This window comes from Dryobates pubescens, chromosome 14 (genome assembly GCF_014839835.1).
Source record: "Dryobates pubescens isolate bDryPub1 chromosome 14, bDryPub1.pri, whole genome shotgun sequence".
NCBI lineage: Eukaryota > Metazoa > Chordata > Aves > Piciformes > Picidae > Dryobates > Dryobates pubescens.
The window spans coordinates 8,790,183-8,806,332 of NC_071625.1; the positions used below are offsets into that span (position 1 = coordinate 8,790,183).

The 16,150-nt window shown below is 44.0% G+C and overlaps 1 protein-coding gene across 1 annotated transcript in view; it reads right to left on the reverse strand.

Moving 5' to 3' along the window:
- Nucleotides 1-3,042, reverse strand: part of FER1L6 (fer-1 like family member 6) — a 52,319-nt gene extending 49,277 nt beyond the window's left edge. Inside the window, exon 1 of the mRNA XM_054167373.1 lies at nt 3,008-3,042. Coding sequence (XP_054023348.1) covers nt 3,008-3,042 — 35 coding nt within the window. The remainder of the gene's footprint in view (nt 1-3,007) is intronic.
- Nucleotides 3,043-16,150: the final 13,108 nt, after the last annotated feature.

Consider the following 16,150-nt stretch of genomic DNA (forward strand, 5'->3'; position numbering starts at 1 on the left):
CTGCTTATGTACTTTCTTTACATCTCTTTTTGAGAGCTGAAATAGTCTCTAAATCCCAAGCAGATTTGTGGCAGTGGTGAATTTTAACCCACCTAGAACTTCACTTTTATTTAGTGTATTACTCTCTACTATCCTCCCAATTATTAGCCACACTGGTTCAGGAGTTATTTTCTGTGGGCATGATTTCATGCTAACAGTTTTTCCAAGGAAACAAACATGCTGCATATTTCAGAGGGAAAAACAACCTCTGCTGCTCAGGAATTTTGTGTTATTGTCTCTACTGACAAACGGACTGGATGGGGAGAGTGGAACACAAATGATTTAGCATAAGGGCAATATTCTTCAGCCCAACTGTTCCAAGCAAGCAGGCATCTGCTAGTTGAACAAACCTGATAACCACCAGTGCTCAAGTATCTGAAAACACCTGCAAACTTGGAGTGCATTTATCTATGGAGGAAAAGCTACTGCAAGCTGGAAAGGGAAGCTGATAACATTCAAAAGTTTTATTCACAGAAAGCAAATCAATTGGAAAGGCCAGACCCAGGAGGAACATTAGTAATGCTGGACACAAGTGCAGCAAGTGCACAGATGCCATATTCCAAAGAATGCCAGAACCCAACCAGTATGACTGGAAATGTAGTAGCAAGACAAAAAAAATGCCTCAAGCAAAGCAAGAGTCAGAGAACAACTGGGCAGAAAGGCCATTAATACAGCCTGATGTGGAAACTGGGTGGTCTTCCACAATTTTATGCTTACTCAACACCAAAACACCTTAAAGACAGAACTGCAGAAGTGGAGTGACAGAAAAAGGAAAGCCAAGCTTGAGATTACTCCACAGGCACCAAGAGCAAAATCCATCTTTGAAGCAAACCCAAATTTCAATCCCAGCTTTTTAGTCTGCTGTAGATTCAAGACATGGAAAGGCATCAGAGTGCACCTGTGTGCTCTTTTGCATCTCTGGCCCCATTGGTTACCCTGGCCAAGTGCAGCAATGGCCACAAACAGAAGTGTCCTTCAAAAGCATTGATGGTGGTCTCTGTAGTCAGCAGCTCAGCATGCAGCATCAGTAAAACAAAGCCAGTACAGGGCTGGGTATCATCAGAATGGATATTAGGAAGGAGGAAGGAGGCAAGGGGTGGCATTTTGCCTCTGAAGCATTGGTGAACCTGCACAAGATGTGAGACATGATCACAGAATAATTCAAGTAGACCTAACAATGTGCCCTTGAGGCCATGAAGACCGATGGTATCCTGGGGTGCATTAAGAAGAGTGTGACCAGCAGGGCAAGAGAGGTTCTCCTTCCTCTCTCTGCTCTGGTGAGACCACGTCTGGAGTATTGGGTCCAGTTTTGGGATCCCAGCTTCAAGAGGATATGCTAGAAAGTGTCCAACAGAGGACTACAAGGATGATTAAGGGACTGGAACATTTACCTGCTGGGGTGGACCACAGAACATGGCCAAGTTCACGTGCTCTCCCTGAATATCACCTCCTTTTGCCACTGCTGGTGACACAGCACTGTGCCAAATGGATACTAGATCTGACCCCACAGAGTATTTCTCATGCTCTGGTGATTCCCTGATAACAAATACCAGATCTGTGTATGGCTCTGTCACCTGGCGGTCGTGCTAGATTTGAACCAGGAGTGGGTGCATTATCACATTACCTGCCAGAATGATCAAAGCACAGCACACAATCTTGTGCCAGAATTATACCCAATCTAGCATGAACTCCAAAAGTGAAAAAGTTAATCTGTTCTTGGAACACTCTTGAACAGGAAGGAGAGTTCATCCCCAGTCAGCACAGCCTCATGTGATCACTGTGTTCTGGAGAGGTACCTGAATTTACTGTGTTGCCTAACTGAAGCTCTGGTGTTTGAAAATGAGCTATACACTGATCAGTGACACAGAGAGATGAACAGAGGAGGAGCACACCACAGAACAGGAGCACTCAATGACTTCAGGCAACAAGTTTATAAGAAACCAGTACAAGTGTTCTTCAGTGTGACATACAAATCATTGCCAAGAAGGCTGTTGAGACCAAAGAATTCAAATTTTCAGGTAAATGTATGGAGTTTGTGGCCAAAGAGTCCAATATCCTTCCAGCTCAGACTTTCTTAAGTGCATGACACTGCTAAGGGTAGGTAGGATCACTTGCTCATACCTGTTTCACAGACCCTTCAAATCATCCACCCTTAGCCCCTAGGGTGAAGGAGACCTTACAGTCTGACCCAGTTGCTTCCATGCTTTTAGGACTTTAACAACAACTATTATTTTCCTAGATGCTAAATGCAGAATGGCTACAAGATGATCTGAAAGAAGCAATACCAGGTATATTCAAACGCACTCTGAACAACATAGAATTTCAACTTTTGAATGGTTCACAGTTGGGCCTCAAAGAGTCTTAAACTCTAAAGCCCTGAGAAGGCTTGAGAGACAATAGGACCATAGCATGGGACCACTGCAAACACTGGCAATTTACCCAGGCACATACAGCCTCATGTTTTTCAAGTCCCATCCCTTCTGCAGAAAAGCAGTGACACATTTAACATCCTTATACATCATGAGTCATGACAGCAAATAAGCCACATCCTGAACAGATGCAAATTAGTGGTCACATTCAACAACTTTTCTGATGTCCACACACGAGAGCTGGGAAGCAGATCCACTAAACACTAACACATGCCTACAAAATAAAGAATGCAGTTATTACACATAAGGGGTTCATTTCAACTCTTCCTGCACCTCTTGGAGTTCTTTTCTCCCTCTTCAGAGAGTTTGAGCCATCACCTGCTGCTCTCAGAAAGATTTCCCTTGACTTCATGCAGGTGGAAAAAGCTAAAGAAAGCACAAGGCAGTACTGAATAGATAAATACCAGCAGTAATAATCAGGGCTGCCAGGAACACTTGAACAATCATTAAAGGACTTAGTTATTTTTTGTTCAAGACAGATACTTTAAATATAATTTAACTCAGACCCTGGAAGAATTTCTTGAGGGTATTAAACATACCTGTGGGCCTGATGTGCCACTGCTGAGGACTCCATCCTTTCTTCCAGTCACTACCTTTTACATTGTGAACAGGCTCTCCAAGCTTGTATTTGCATTTGAGATTGCATTTAAGTTTGCCACTTGCTGGTAGCAAATGTGGTGCCTAGTTAGTCAAGCTGGTAAACACTGAACAAGGAAAACAACTGATCCCTGTGCAAACATTTAACTCCTCTTGCGCTGCAGAGACCTGCGGGAACAAGCCAGTGAGCTGTCCTCAAGGAACAGCTCCAGCTAAAAGGACTCTCAGAATTTCACACCCACCAAGACACATTGAAAAGACTTAGATTTTAGACAGGCTAACCATCTTGTGATAAAATACTCCTATCTTAAGTATTCATGTATTTACACCCAGGAATTTAATGCAAGTATCATTTATTGTTCTCCATTTTCTCACTTTTTTCCACCCATAGCTAGCCTGACTTCTCTGCTGCAGACCAATATGCAGGACACTGTTGTTCCCCTTTCTTCTCCTCCCATCTCCCCAGGTAAAAGGCTTAATATGTCTTATTTTCAGTTGGTAAACACAACTCTTGCCTCCAGTCTTCTATGGACAACTACTTCCTTGTCATCTTCTCTTGGCCATACATCAGCCCTTGCTGAGAACAGGTTACAGAGGAACAAGATGTCTTTATTTCTACACTTTCCAGAAGACCATGTTCTTAGCATTTTCTGATGGGAACTCACCTATTGAGAGGACAGTCTCTTACCATCAGACTGAACATGTCTCTAAGAACACCTTTGGAATTAAGTATTTGAACCTCAGCACCCTTCCCAAGGTACATAATTAAGTTGTCTGCTGTGATGAAGTCCTCATAGTGTATGAGGTGTCAGTAGTTTTACTGGAATGAGAAATGGAGCAAAGAAGTTACACAATGCTAGGAGGCTTAACCCAAGTGATCAGCCAGGTGCAAAATTCTGCCTCCTTCCAGGGGTTTTGGGTGACTTTTGGGAGACTGCTGTCTCTGCAGGTCAGGCTCAATTGCTCTGCCGTGGTTAAACAGCTTCCAGCTTAGCTGTCCGGAAGCTGCCCTGCTCTTCACCAACATTTGAGTGGCTGGGCAAAATTCTGTCAGGATAAGAAATAGTCATTAAATCAGGTATCTCATACAATCCCATACCTTTTAAAAGGCATGTGCAAAATGCCCTTTTCTCCACTGGAGCAGAAAATCAAATGTGGGGTTTTTTACTCAACCTTCTGAAATTCACAGTTAGACCCAAGGTCTTATTCTGGCTTTTTCTGAGAGTGCTCTTCAATTTCTTTTCCTGTTTTCTCTTATCTTCCATCTCTTTCTAACACAAACAAGCCACCATAAAACATTAAGAGCAATAACAGAAAGCACCAGCAGCACATGCCTTATGTTTGGGTGGTGACTTGTCTGTATCCCAGATGGTTCCTGTTGCCCTAGCTACCTACATCCCCTAACAGGCTTGATAACTTCAAGACAAAAAGACAAGAATAAAAAAGAGAAAGAACAAAAGGAAAACATCAAAGGTTTCATTTAATGATTTTCAACCCTCTCTCTATTGCAGGGCTGAACTGAGAAATGAATCATTACCAATACAGAATGGATTCACTACCTTGCCCTAAAATTTGCAACTGAATTAAGCTGAATTGGTAGCTCTGCAGGAAAACATTGCCAAGAATCATAGAATCAATAAGATTGGAAAAGACCTCAAGGATCATCAAGTCCAACCTGTCATCCCAAGACCTCATCACTACTAAACCATGGCACCAAGTGCCACGTCCAATCCCCTCTTGAACATCTCCAGGGATGGTGACTCAACCACCTCCCTGGGCAGCCCATTCCAGTCTTGGCCACCTAATTTCTAGTCCCTAGTAAATCCATCCCCTGCAATAGTTGTTAAACTAATTTCTCCTGTGCTTTGCATCTCCTGTTGCCATCCAGCAGAAACACCCCTACACCAGGATGTGGCAGCAGCATACTGACCACAGCACCAGTGCCTTCATTTCTACGGTGCAAGGCAGCTCAGAGTAGTAACTGCTCTGCACAAGGAGCTGCTCTGTGCCACAGGAACAGGTGAACAGAAAGTGCTGGGCTGGTTTTTGTGGTATGAACTTGAGTCCCAACAGCTAGTCCTTTCTATTTACAAAGGGGGTGTTTCTGTGAGCTGCTTGATAAGTCAAGGTGGGGGTTGTGCCCAGCACGAAGTTATGGAATGTTTGAGAGTATAAAGAAATAGAAAGCTTACATAAGGGGAGGTTTTCAACAGTCAATATGTTTAAAAAGTGACTCAGTCCCTCTTCTCCCATAAAAAAGTGGACCAGCTCTGGGCCCAGCCATACCTCCAGTAAAAGGAAAGGGATAATAATTCAAGATGTAGAGTGTATTTCTAGCCTGATTCTTGCCACACCCATAAAGTTCTGTAACTTTAGGTGATCTAGTTAAGGGATTTAAAACATTTATGTGTCCCAAGGGAAGAGCACTGTGAGACTTAAGTGCTGCTTGAGGAGTTCTCTTATCAAAACCACAGTGTTTACAGAGATGGGCTGGTGCATCGAAGGCTGGAACAAAATGGTTCCTCATAGCTACCATAAACCCTCAGTGATCCACATTTTCAGTTTCTCTAATGGGTGCTATTGTTGCCAATCACCCTTGAAACCCTAAGGGACTCAGTACTTTGTGCTCCACTAAGCTGCAGCAACAGGCTGCCCAGAGAGGTAGTAGATGCCCCATCCCTGGAAACATCCAAAGTCAGGCTCAGATCCCTGTTAATGCCTTTGGTTCTGCTTTTATAATGTACAAGAAGCTACAGGATCTACAGAAGTAATGAAGCATCGGTGAGAGGTTTGGGGCTGTGCTGGGCTGCAAAACAAACCCACTCAGCCAGTGAGGCAGGGCTCATCGCCAGGTCAGCCTACAGCCGGTGTTGATACCAAACTCAGTGTGCTGTGAATGCAAAAATAAGGCTTAGGTCTCTGTCCTGGGCAGGAGCCTTTCCTGATTCAAGCTTTGTTCCCGTGAAGTCAGGCAGAGATGTATCCTTTACCAAACCTTCTCTTACAGGCAGTTGTTCAACTCTTCACAGTTGGTCCCAGGTCTCAGCATTCAAGCTGTGCATCCTTCTTCTCTCCATGGGACTTGTTATAATACAGCACTTAAACTTCAGCTTTCCAAAGATCATTGGCAGGATTTGTCAACAAATTGCTGTTTAGCTGGAGAAGGAGTCCCAGCTGGATGGACTTAGTACCCGATAATATGGAAGGTTTGGACATGGCTGTAGGATCAGTTTCAAATCAGAAGCTAGTATCTTGTCAAGGTATGAATTAAGTCAGAGTGGTTTGACTTCTCTCCCTCCTTTCCCTCTATACATATTCCCAGTCATTGAATGCTGCCTGGGACATGGATATGAAGCATCCTAAGGGCTACCCTGTTTTGTGCCAAACCCTGTCAGTGTCAAAGGCAGATCAATAAGCTGTCTCCTGTGTTCTGATGGGGAAACAAGGCTCTGCTCTCTGCTCAGTACAGCTATCAGGATTCATGGCCCAAAACTACAGCCCACCAACACAATCCCCAGGCTGCTGGCTGGTTCATCACTCTCCAGTGATGTAAAAAGTCCTGTGAAAACCACTTAAGCAGTGACATTTCCAAAGATGGTTCTGTTTTATCAGCACATTGTTTGCACTGGAACATCTGGCTGTTCAGCAGGGAAGCATTAATCCCAAATGAATCTCCTGACCAAAAGCAGAGTGTTTGCTGTGGGAAGTGCTCAGCATCTGAGCTCACCACACACATGGTGAGATTCTCTATCAAGCAGACACAAAGTTTCAACACTTGTCACCAGACCAGGGAGGTTGATTTCCATAAACAAAAAGGGGTCTGAGCACAGATCAGTTCAAAAGTCACTCCACGTGGCACAGGGCCTTCTTTCATTCCAGCTTCCAAAACCTCACCTTACTGAGTACAAAGATCCATCAGCAAGAGGTCTGTTGGGCACGCACAAGGACTGGTAAATATGGAGGATAAGGGATGTAGGTCGGTATCCCAGAGGGTTACCATAAACTACTGTCAATTCTTGAGCCCATAACATAGTTCTCTACTTACAGCTGCCTATATATGAGATTAAAGTAATGATTTTCACATTGCCCATGTGCTGATGACACTTTTCACTCCTTATGTCCCTGGGATCCTTCATCACCATTGTTGGATCTCTCTCCTTCTTAAATCTATCCTTCCACCATTATTTGTTCTTGTTGTGCCTTGTTGCATTCAAAAACAGTTTCAGATGAGAGGGCCTCAATGTTTCCCAGACAAACATCTCCTCTCTTCACTTTTATTATGGTCATCAATATAACATCATGCATCAATATTGCTCCTTGATTTTAAGGGAGTTGGAGGTAAGCTCTTCAAACAAAGGCTGTAAAACTTGTCTAGAGCATTATTAGTGTTTAAAATAAACATCTCTAACTCTCAATATTTGCTTCTCATCAATGTCCCAGTGTGCAACTCCGAGGAGTTTGCCATTCAGGGCTATGATTCACACTTTGTCAACAATAAGCACACTTGGCTGAACAAAGCTCTTTTAGTTACTGCAATATTTCCCAAGGTATTTGAAAGCAGCCAAGCTCCAGCAATTGCCACAAACATTGTTAGTACAAGAGATGAAAGTGACTAGTCAAAAGTAGGTGTTTGAATGGTCTGGTGAGGAGCCTGTCTCCAAACAAAAATCTGCAATGAACCCCTGTGCTTCAAATGTCTTTCATATTTTACTGCAAATACTTAAAAAGAAACTCAAACAAACAGAAAATAAGATAGAAATTAATATAGGAAGAAAAATTGCTGGAGCAATGACTAATATGTCCCCTTTAGTATAAACATACAAAGTAACAATTAATATCCTATTCATAGAATCACAGAGCCATAGAGGGTTTGGGGTTGGAAAAGACCTTGGAAAATCCTCTAGCCCATGAGCAGGGGCATGTATTGCTAGATCAGATTAATCAAAGACCCATCCAACCTGACCTTGAGCACTGCCAATCATGAGGAATACACAACTTTACTGGGAAATCAGTTCCAGTGTCTCACCACTCCCTTCATAAAAAATTACTTGCTTTAATTCAGTCTTAACTTACCATCTTTCAGTTTAAAACTGTTGCTTCTTGTCCTGTAACCAGAGTCCCTGGTTAAAAGTGTCTCTCCATCTCTTTCTAAGTGGCCTTCTCATATTGAAAGGATGCTTTTGATAAGGTATCCCTGGAGCCTTGCAAATCAGAAATGCATCTATATGAGTCAGGCACCAGAGGTGTCAGTTCCTCCCCATCATCTGGGAAGGGAGTCTAGACATTTGAGACATTTGTCCACATTAATCCCACTCCTATGTGGCAAGCCTAAGCAAGAGGGTGTTGAAACAACCACAACAACAACAATCTATGTATCTATATCTCTATCTATACCATCTATATCTATATCATTTTCTTAATGAGAAAGAAAGAGAATTCAAAGTCTGAGAGATGATGTGGAGTGCTTTCAGGCATAAAAAGGGACATTTCTGTAAGATCCTGGGGATTTCACTTGAGGAGTTGAAATGTAAGGCTTTTTCCTGCCCTTGCACTGACTCCCACGTGGTGCACAGGTCATATTTTAATGAACATGACCAATTAAGCTCTACCTCAGGGCACCACACAAATAACAGGATGCCAGCATTTCTCTGGGTCAGTAAAGGGGAGACAGCAGTGTGAGGTTTTTTCCACTTATGGTTAGAGTCAGCAAATCTCCCCACTCCAAAGTGAAATTATCTATCACCCTGTCACGACGGAGAAGTAAGCATCATTGCAACACCTCTGTCCCACCAGTGCTTTGGTCCTCCAATGCCACCTGGTGGTGCCTCCTCTTTGAAGCCCTCTCAGGTCATTATGGGCATCCTGGGGGAATAAAAAGGGCTGAGTGGTGTCCTGTGAGTAGCAAGATTTCTGCATGAGTGGAGATACCTGCAGTCCTGGTCCCCATGGAATATATTTGCTGGGCTTTGTAAGTAATGAAAAATATACTAGCAAAGGGTGATGCATTACAGCCAATTAAGCAGAACTCCAAAGTATGTGCAGCACATGTGCATTGCAGGCAGGACCCAAGGCTGGTGTTACACACAGGACTCAATGTATATTTTCCAAGTCCCATACAAAGACCTTTCCAACAGTCATCTTTTCTATCCATGCAGTTCACTGTAGTCAAGGGACATCATTCAGTGACACTGTTAGCAACTTTAGGAGCAAGACCTGAATGTCAGAGAACCGCAGAATGTTAGGGCTTGGAAAGGACCTTGAAAGATCAGCTAGTCCAAGCTCCCCTGTGTGAGAAACTAAATCTTGTCTCTCTTGATGTGACACAACAAAGATAAAATCACCTTTGATGCTTGCCCAGACAAAAGCTGACATGTATTGGGCAGAGCCACTGGAATGACTCTTGGGAGGATACATAGATAATGATTGCTCACCAGACTGCAGCTGCCCTGGAAATGGGCAGAGACCACTGCCATGGATACTATCTGGAATATACATACCTAAAAACTGTGTATAAAAGATCTGAGCAACTGCTGGCTTGGAGGAAGGAAAATACCTGAACAATGCCACTGAGAAGGAAAACATGAGGGGAGGGAAGGAAAAGCCCAGGGCAATGCAGCTCTGAAGAAAAACTGAGAGAATACCAGGAGAGAAAAAAATGACTGAGACACCACCATGTAGCCTGGAAGAAGCAGACCAAGAGGAACTCTCTCTCTGTGTCCTAAGTTCTGCCTGCTACACTCATGGAGCTGAAGAGGCTGCTCAGAGGACAGCAATGACCTCTCCTCTACAGCCAAAGCTGCAGCACCCTTCCTCCACAAACCCAAACTGTCTTGGGGGGTGAGGGGTGTGGTAATATAACACCTTTCCTCTTCTCTCTCCCTATTCTCTCTCTCACTCTATTCTCTCTCTCTTTCCTTCTGATCCATCCACTTTATTTGTGTAATGAATAGTCTAGCTGTTGATATTTTGGCCTCATTTGTGCCTCTAGTTTCATATCATGGGAATATTCAAAAGAACTGAGTCTCTTCCCCTCTCTGGACCGAGACACCCCACCAGAGCAGGATCACCTATACCAGATCACACAGAAACACATCCAGGTGGATGTCAGCCTCACTGAGTCAGGAAAAACAGGAATGTCTTGGCTGAATGAGCAGCAGTTTCATCGTTGGCAGGGAATGTCCCAGTGCTTCATTGCCACTGCCTATGAATTAAGGGCATCTTGATCAATGACTAAGAGATCTAAATCTGGACTCTCCGTTTTTTCATGTGCCAGGATTTTTACACATGGGAACTGGGGATTTGCTGGCTTGAGCCAAACTGCAGACACACACATGCGAATCCCATGCTTAGACATAGGCAATCAAGTCAGTAAAGACCAACCTGATCTGAGCAACAAAGCCCCAAGATGCCAAATACCATCATGATACAGCTAAACACACCAGTGCCCCAGAGCCCTGGCAGATGTTCATTTCATGCTCACATGCAAGAACTAGATTGTGCTACTAGGCACAGAACTGATGTGAGCAAAATACTCCTCAGGGAGCTCATTAGGGGATTCTCCCCTTACCTTTCCTTCAGTAGTGGTACATAGAATCAATAAGGTTGGAAAAGACCTCAGAGATCATCAGGTCCAACCTGTCACCCAACACCTCATGACTACTAAACCATGGCACCAAGTGCCACGTCCAGTCCCCTCTTGAACACCTCCAGGGATGGGGACTCAATCACCTCCCCGGGCATCCCATTCCAATGGCTAACAACTCTCTCTGGGAAGAACTTTCTCCTCCCCTTCAGCCTAAACTTCCCCTGCTGCAGCTTGAGACTGTGTCCTCTTGTTCTGGTGCTGGTTGCCCCTCCTGGCTACAACCTCCCTTCAGGTAGTTGTAGACAGCAATATGTTAACCCTGGGTACTATGCAGGAGAAAAGGGGATTGCACATTCCCTGAGTACTTACAGTCACAATTACCAAAGCTAATAACCTGGTTAGAGGCAATTTTTAAACACCTGAGCCTGGCAACTCTCTGGTGGACAGTCTGATGTGATAGAGATTTCTGTTGTCTACACAATCAGGCCCATAGAACAGTAAATAACTCGGACTCCAAAACTGTGCAGGTCTCTCAGCAGAGCAAATCCTTTCCAGCATAAGAAACAGACAAATGTATCTAATGTTACATTAGTTGCCAGGCTGATTGTTTTAAACTGTTTCAATGAAGGAAGCAAACTATTGAAACAAAACACACAGAAGCAAGCTATTGAAACAAACCACACAAAACCTTGTGCAGCTGTCCTGGAATTTCAGGCAGGCACACATAAAACTTTGTCACTAGATTAAATTTATCTGAACACTACCACTTCTTTGCTATTTATATATATTAATTTCCAGTAAATTCTCAGGCAAATCCTCCAAGCACTTTGGCAAAGCCTTGGTCTTAGTTCCACATCTCTGAGCCTGTAGAGATGGTAGAAAAGTCATAAAAATTTCTGGGTTTGGTTTACTGCAGCCAGGACAAAATTTGTTTGCTAGGGTACTGCAAAAGAAGGTGGAAACAAGAAAATACACCATAAGCAGGATATCCTCTTGAAATAATCTTAGTGTAAATGGAAATACACAAATAAACATGGATATATGCATATACATCTGTATACACTCATACACACAAACAGCCATACATCCCTTTTGTTCTCCTTCATCAAAACCCCAGGATCCTTTCCTTATGTAAAACAAGCACCTCAAAACTTAGACCTAATCCTCAGCTCCTGAAGTGGATTGAATTCAGAAAAAGAAGGTTGTTTCCAGCTACTCCACCTAAGCTTTGAAAGATATATGTGTTTCACTTTGCCCTTAGAGGCATCCTATTGAAGTCAACAGAAGTTCTCACTGAGTCAAGTGGAACATGAATGCATCTACCTATGAAACATGGCATGCTGTTTGCCCATACTTAAGGCAGAGTCACAAAGCTACAGGGAGACATTCTGGTTATGTCAGACCAACTAATGTGGCCATGGAAACTGCTCTCATGCATTTGAGCCCCAAAAGCCCTGGACCAGGGTGCTCTGACTGAACTATGTTCTCTTACTTGCACTGCTGGGTTGATGCATACCAAGTATAAAGCAGGGTAATCCTGAAGACACTAAACTTTAAAAAAAGCCAATAGATAGGATAAAAAGCCCCTAAAGACACAAGAAAATATGCCTGGGAGAGACCTCAATCTCCTCCCATTTGTAGTTCAGTACAATTAATGATATTCCCTTAAAGGCTTTCAAAGTCTAAAAATAATATTAACACTCTAAGTCTTCATGTATTTCTTAATCTCATTTTTCTCACTGCAGAATGCCTTACATTTTCACTGCCAGCAAAAGAAAAAAGGGGGGTGGGAGGGAATAGAAGAGAGATTACCTTGGCTTTTTAACTTCCATCTCCTACGCTTTCCTGATGTCCAATGTTGAGCTGGCCTTCAGCAACTCCTCCAGCACTGGGAAGACACACCACTCTTCCACCCTTGGCTGCCATAAGGATTCTGCCTGTGTTTATGATTAAGCCACAAGATACCTGCCACAGTAGGGTGAGGCTGTTTAAACAGTTCATTAGATTCATGACTCTTATTCTAGATAAGGTTTCCCAAAGCACTGAAGTGTGCAATCATGGTTAGCTGCTTAGCGAAGCCTCACAAAACTCTGTGGTTTTGGCTCACAATGCTTCTTTATAGAGACAGTTTTCCCTCCTGCTGCCATGAGTGTGTTATCCTGCCGTGCTCAGGTGGCACCAGCTTATGACTCAGGAGGCATTTTGGCTCATAAAACACAGCTCCAGAAACACAACAGCCTGATGTTGTGCTGCAGTGCCAGAATGGGGTGTGCATTTCCTTCCACAGGGCTTCATGAAGTCCAGGTCTTTGCTGCGCTAATACAATTTCTACTCCTTCTGCTGCACCAACACGATTTCTACTCCTCATCCCTGGAGGTTTTTAAGGCCAGGCTGGATGTGGCTCTGAGCAACCTGATCTAGTGTGAGGTGTCCCTGGCCATGGCAGGGGGATTGGAACTAGATGATCCTTGAGGTCCCTTCCAAGCCCAACAATTCCATGGTTCTATGAGCCTGGGCACTTTCTTGCTTCCCAGACAGGTGGCTTCTAGAAACCACAGTGACTCATAAGTGTTTACACACTAGTATTTCCTCAGTCCCAGAGAAGGCAAGTTGATCAGAGAGTTTACATGAGAGTAACCAAAAGGTGTGGCTAGCTTTCATTTTATGGTTATCATTATTAGTTTAAACAGCACCATTACGGTTTCGAGGAAGGGTTTGAGTGACATAATGTATCACAGTATCACCAAGGTTGGAAGAGACCTCAAAGATCATCAAGTCCAACCTGTCACCACAGACCCCATGACTAGACCATGGCACCAAGTACCACATCCAATCCCCTCTTGAACACCTCCAGGGACGGTGACTCCACCACCTCCCTGGGCAGCCCATTCCAATGGCAAACAACTCTCTCAGTGAAGAACTTTCTCCTCACCTCCAGCCTAAACTTCCCCTGGTACAGCTTGAGACTGTGTCCTCTTCTGGTGCTAGTTGCCTGGGAGAAGAGACCTCACCTTGAGCCTAAACTTCCTCCTCATGTTTACATGGAACTTCCTATGCCTCAACTTCCAGCCATCACAATAATCCACAGGGGTCTGAAGGCAGACAATGTGCTCATTTCTAATTGGGGCCATATAAATGAATTTCTTCTCTTCCTTTGAGTCTCAGTTTTTGTCTTTGTGATAGAATTCTGTACAAACTATTCAAGCAGTTGTGTTGAGACAACTACAGCTGTGCTGCATTAGAAAAGTGAAATAATGTGTTTTTCTTCTTTCATCAGCCATACTTCTTGGTGTCCCTTACATGCAGGGACCTGTGTTTGCACCTCTACATCCATCAAGGCTTTCTCTGCGTGGAGTAGCTGGCACTGATCTTCAGGGGCTGGTGATCACACAGTGGCTTCACTGCCGTCTCACAGGTTGAGTTACCAACTGAAAGGAGAGGACCAGTTCTGTTCTGATGCTGCTGAACTATATAGCTTTGATAGTATGGGACCTCATAACCACATAGAGGGCAGCTATAAAGAGGTGGGAGACTCCCTTTTTACAAAGGGTCACAGAGTAGAGTAGAAAGTAAGTAAGTAGAGTAGAAAGAGAATTAACCAGGTTGGAAGAGACCTTTGAGATTGAGTCCAACCTATCATCCAACACTATCTAATCAACTAAACCATGGCACCAAGTGCCCCATCCAGTCTCTTCCTAAACACCTCCAGTGATGGTGACTCCCCCACCTCTCTGGGCAGCACATTCCAATGGCCAATCACTCTTTCTATGAAGAACTTCTGCAATGGACCTAATGTGCCAACAGTCCATACTAGCTGACTCCTAAGTAGAACATCATTAATATTCTCCCAACTGTGGGTGGTCTGATGAGACTTGGCTGTCTCAAGTAAAGACAAGGGGTAACAGAGACAAGTTTCTACTGGGGAGATTCAGTCTGGATGCCAGAAAACAAACTGTTTTCACCATTCAGACTACCAGACGTTGGAATAAACTCTCAAGGGAGGTGGTGGAGTCTCCTACATTAGATAGTTTCAAGGCCTGGCTTGACAGGATGCTGGTCCATCTCATTTAAAGTATATTCTTGCCTTGAAAGGTTGAAAGGTCCTTGAGGTCCCTTCCAACCTGGTATTCTATGAAAAACAAAGAAAATCTGTTTCTACTCTTCCCACAGCCCTGCTAAGAGCCCAGAGGTACCCCAGGATCAGACTCCTTCCATTGATTCATCTCACCAGCACCAACTGATCTCAGAAGGGGATTTTTTTCCCCCTCACAGCAACTTTTTCCACATAGTGTTCAATCAAATTAAACTAATCATCTGAATCTTTTAAGAAATCCACCAGTGCTCTTCCCTACTCAGGCAAATGGAAATCTATTAAGAGCATTTGTTTTTTTCTCTTAAAGTCTAATAAGATCTACACACTAAGAATCATTTCTTCCTTTCTCTTCTTCCCTCCTCCAAGAAAACATTGCCTGACTGTATGTCTGACTGTTAACCCACCAAAAAGCAAAGCATAACCCAGAGGACACCTGGCTACAATGACATAAAATATCAGGCCATGCCACCAGATGGGGTGTGCAACAACCCAGGCAACATCCATCCCACTTGCAAGCAGCAGGGAACACAGTCTTGTTTTGCTGATGGGGGATGGTCCAAAAGGGATGGACATTGGGATGAAACTCTGCTTTTGGGGATGTCTGCTTGTGCTGTGCTGCTCAAGTGGCCCAGGAGTCCCTGTCAGGCACAAAAGGAGCTATGGTCTTTGCTCTATGGATGTGTGCACGCTGAGTGCAAGCAAGCAAGCACAGATTGGCAGCTGGGCTATTTGAACAGTACCTTTTGAGAAAAGGCCATTGACCAGGTGGAGATGTGGCTGCCAGGCACACCACACCGACGCCCCTGAGATTCTTGGTGGACAGCTAGGGACCACTGCTGCAGGCATAGCACCACCCACTGGCAAAAAGCCACTTCTGTCCTGTAAGCACTTGCAAAGAGGAAGTAAAAGCAAGAAGCCAAGCCAGACGCTGCACTCAGGAACTTAACACCTTCACAAGCTCATCCACTCCCTGCAGATGAGAGATTCAGCCAGGAATAGGGATAGAAGGGGAGGGGGAATGCTTAGAAAAACCAAAGTATGTTTTCCTAAAAGGAAGAGCTGGGTAGCTGCCTTTCACTCCTAACCTGGCAGAAGCAGCCACAGCAGCACTTCTCTGCAATGCATTACTCATTTTTGAAAAGCAAGACTGCTCTCTGTTGGAGAAACTCTGCCTGCTCTTCCCACCTGAGTGAAACCCTTTCAGGCAGCACTTTTGCAGACTCAGCAGGACAGTGGTACCACTGGTTGGGAGTTAAAAATCAGTTGCTGAAAAAAAGTTGCAAGTTGGTTTGCATCCTCATCAAAGACAAAAATGCAGTATTGCCTACCCCCTTGTGGCATATTATCACGTGTGGAAATATGGAGAAACCTCTCAGCTTTGTCACTGGCATCCACACAGCCCCCTTG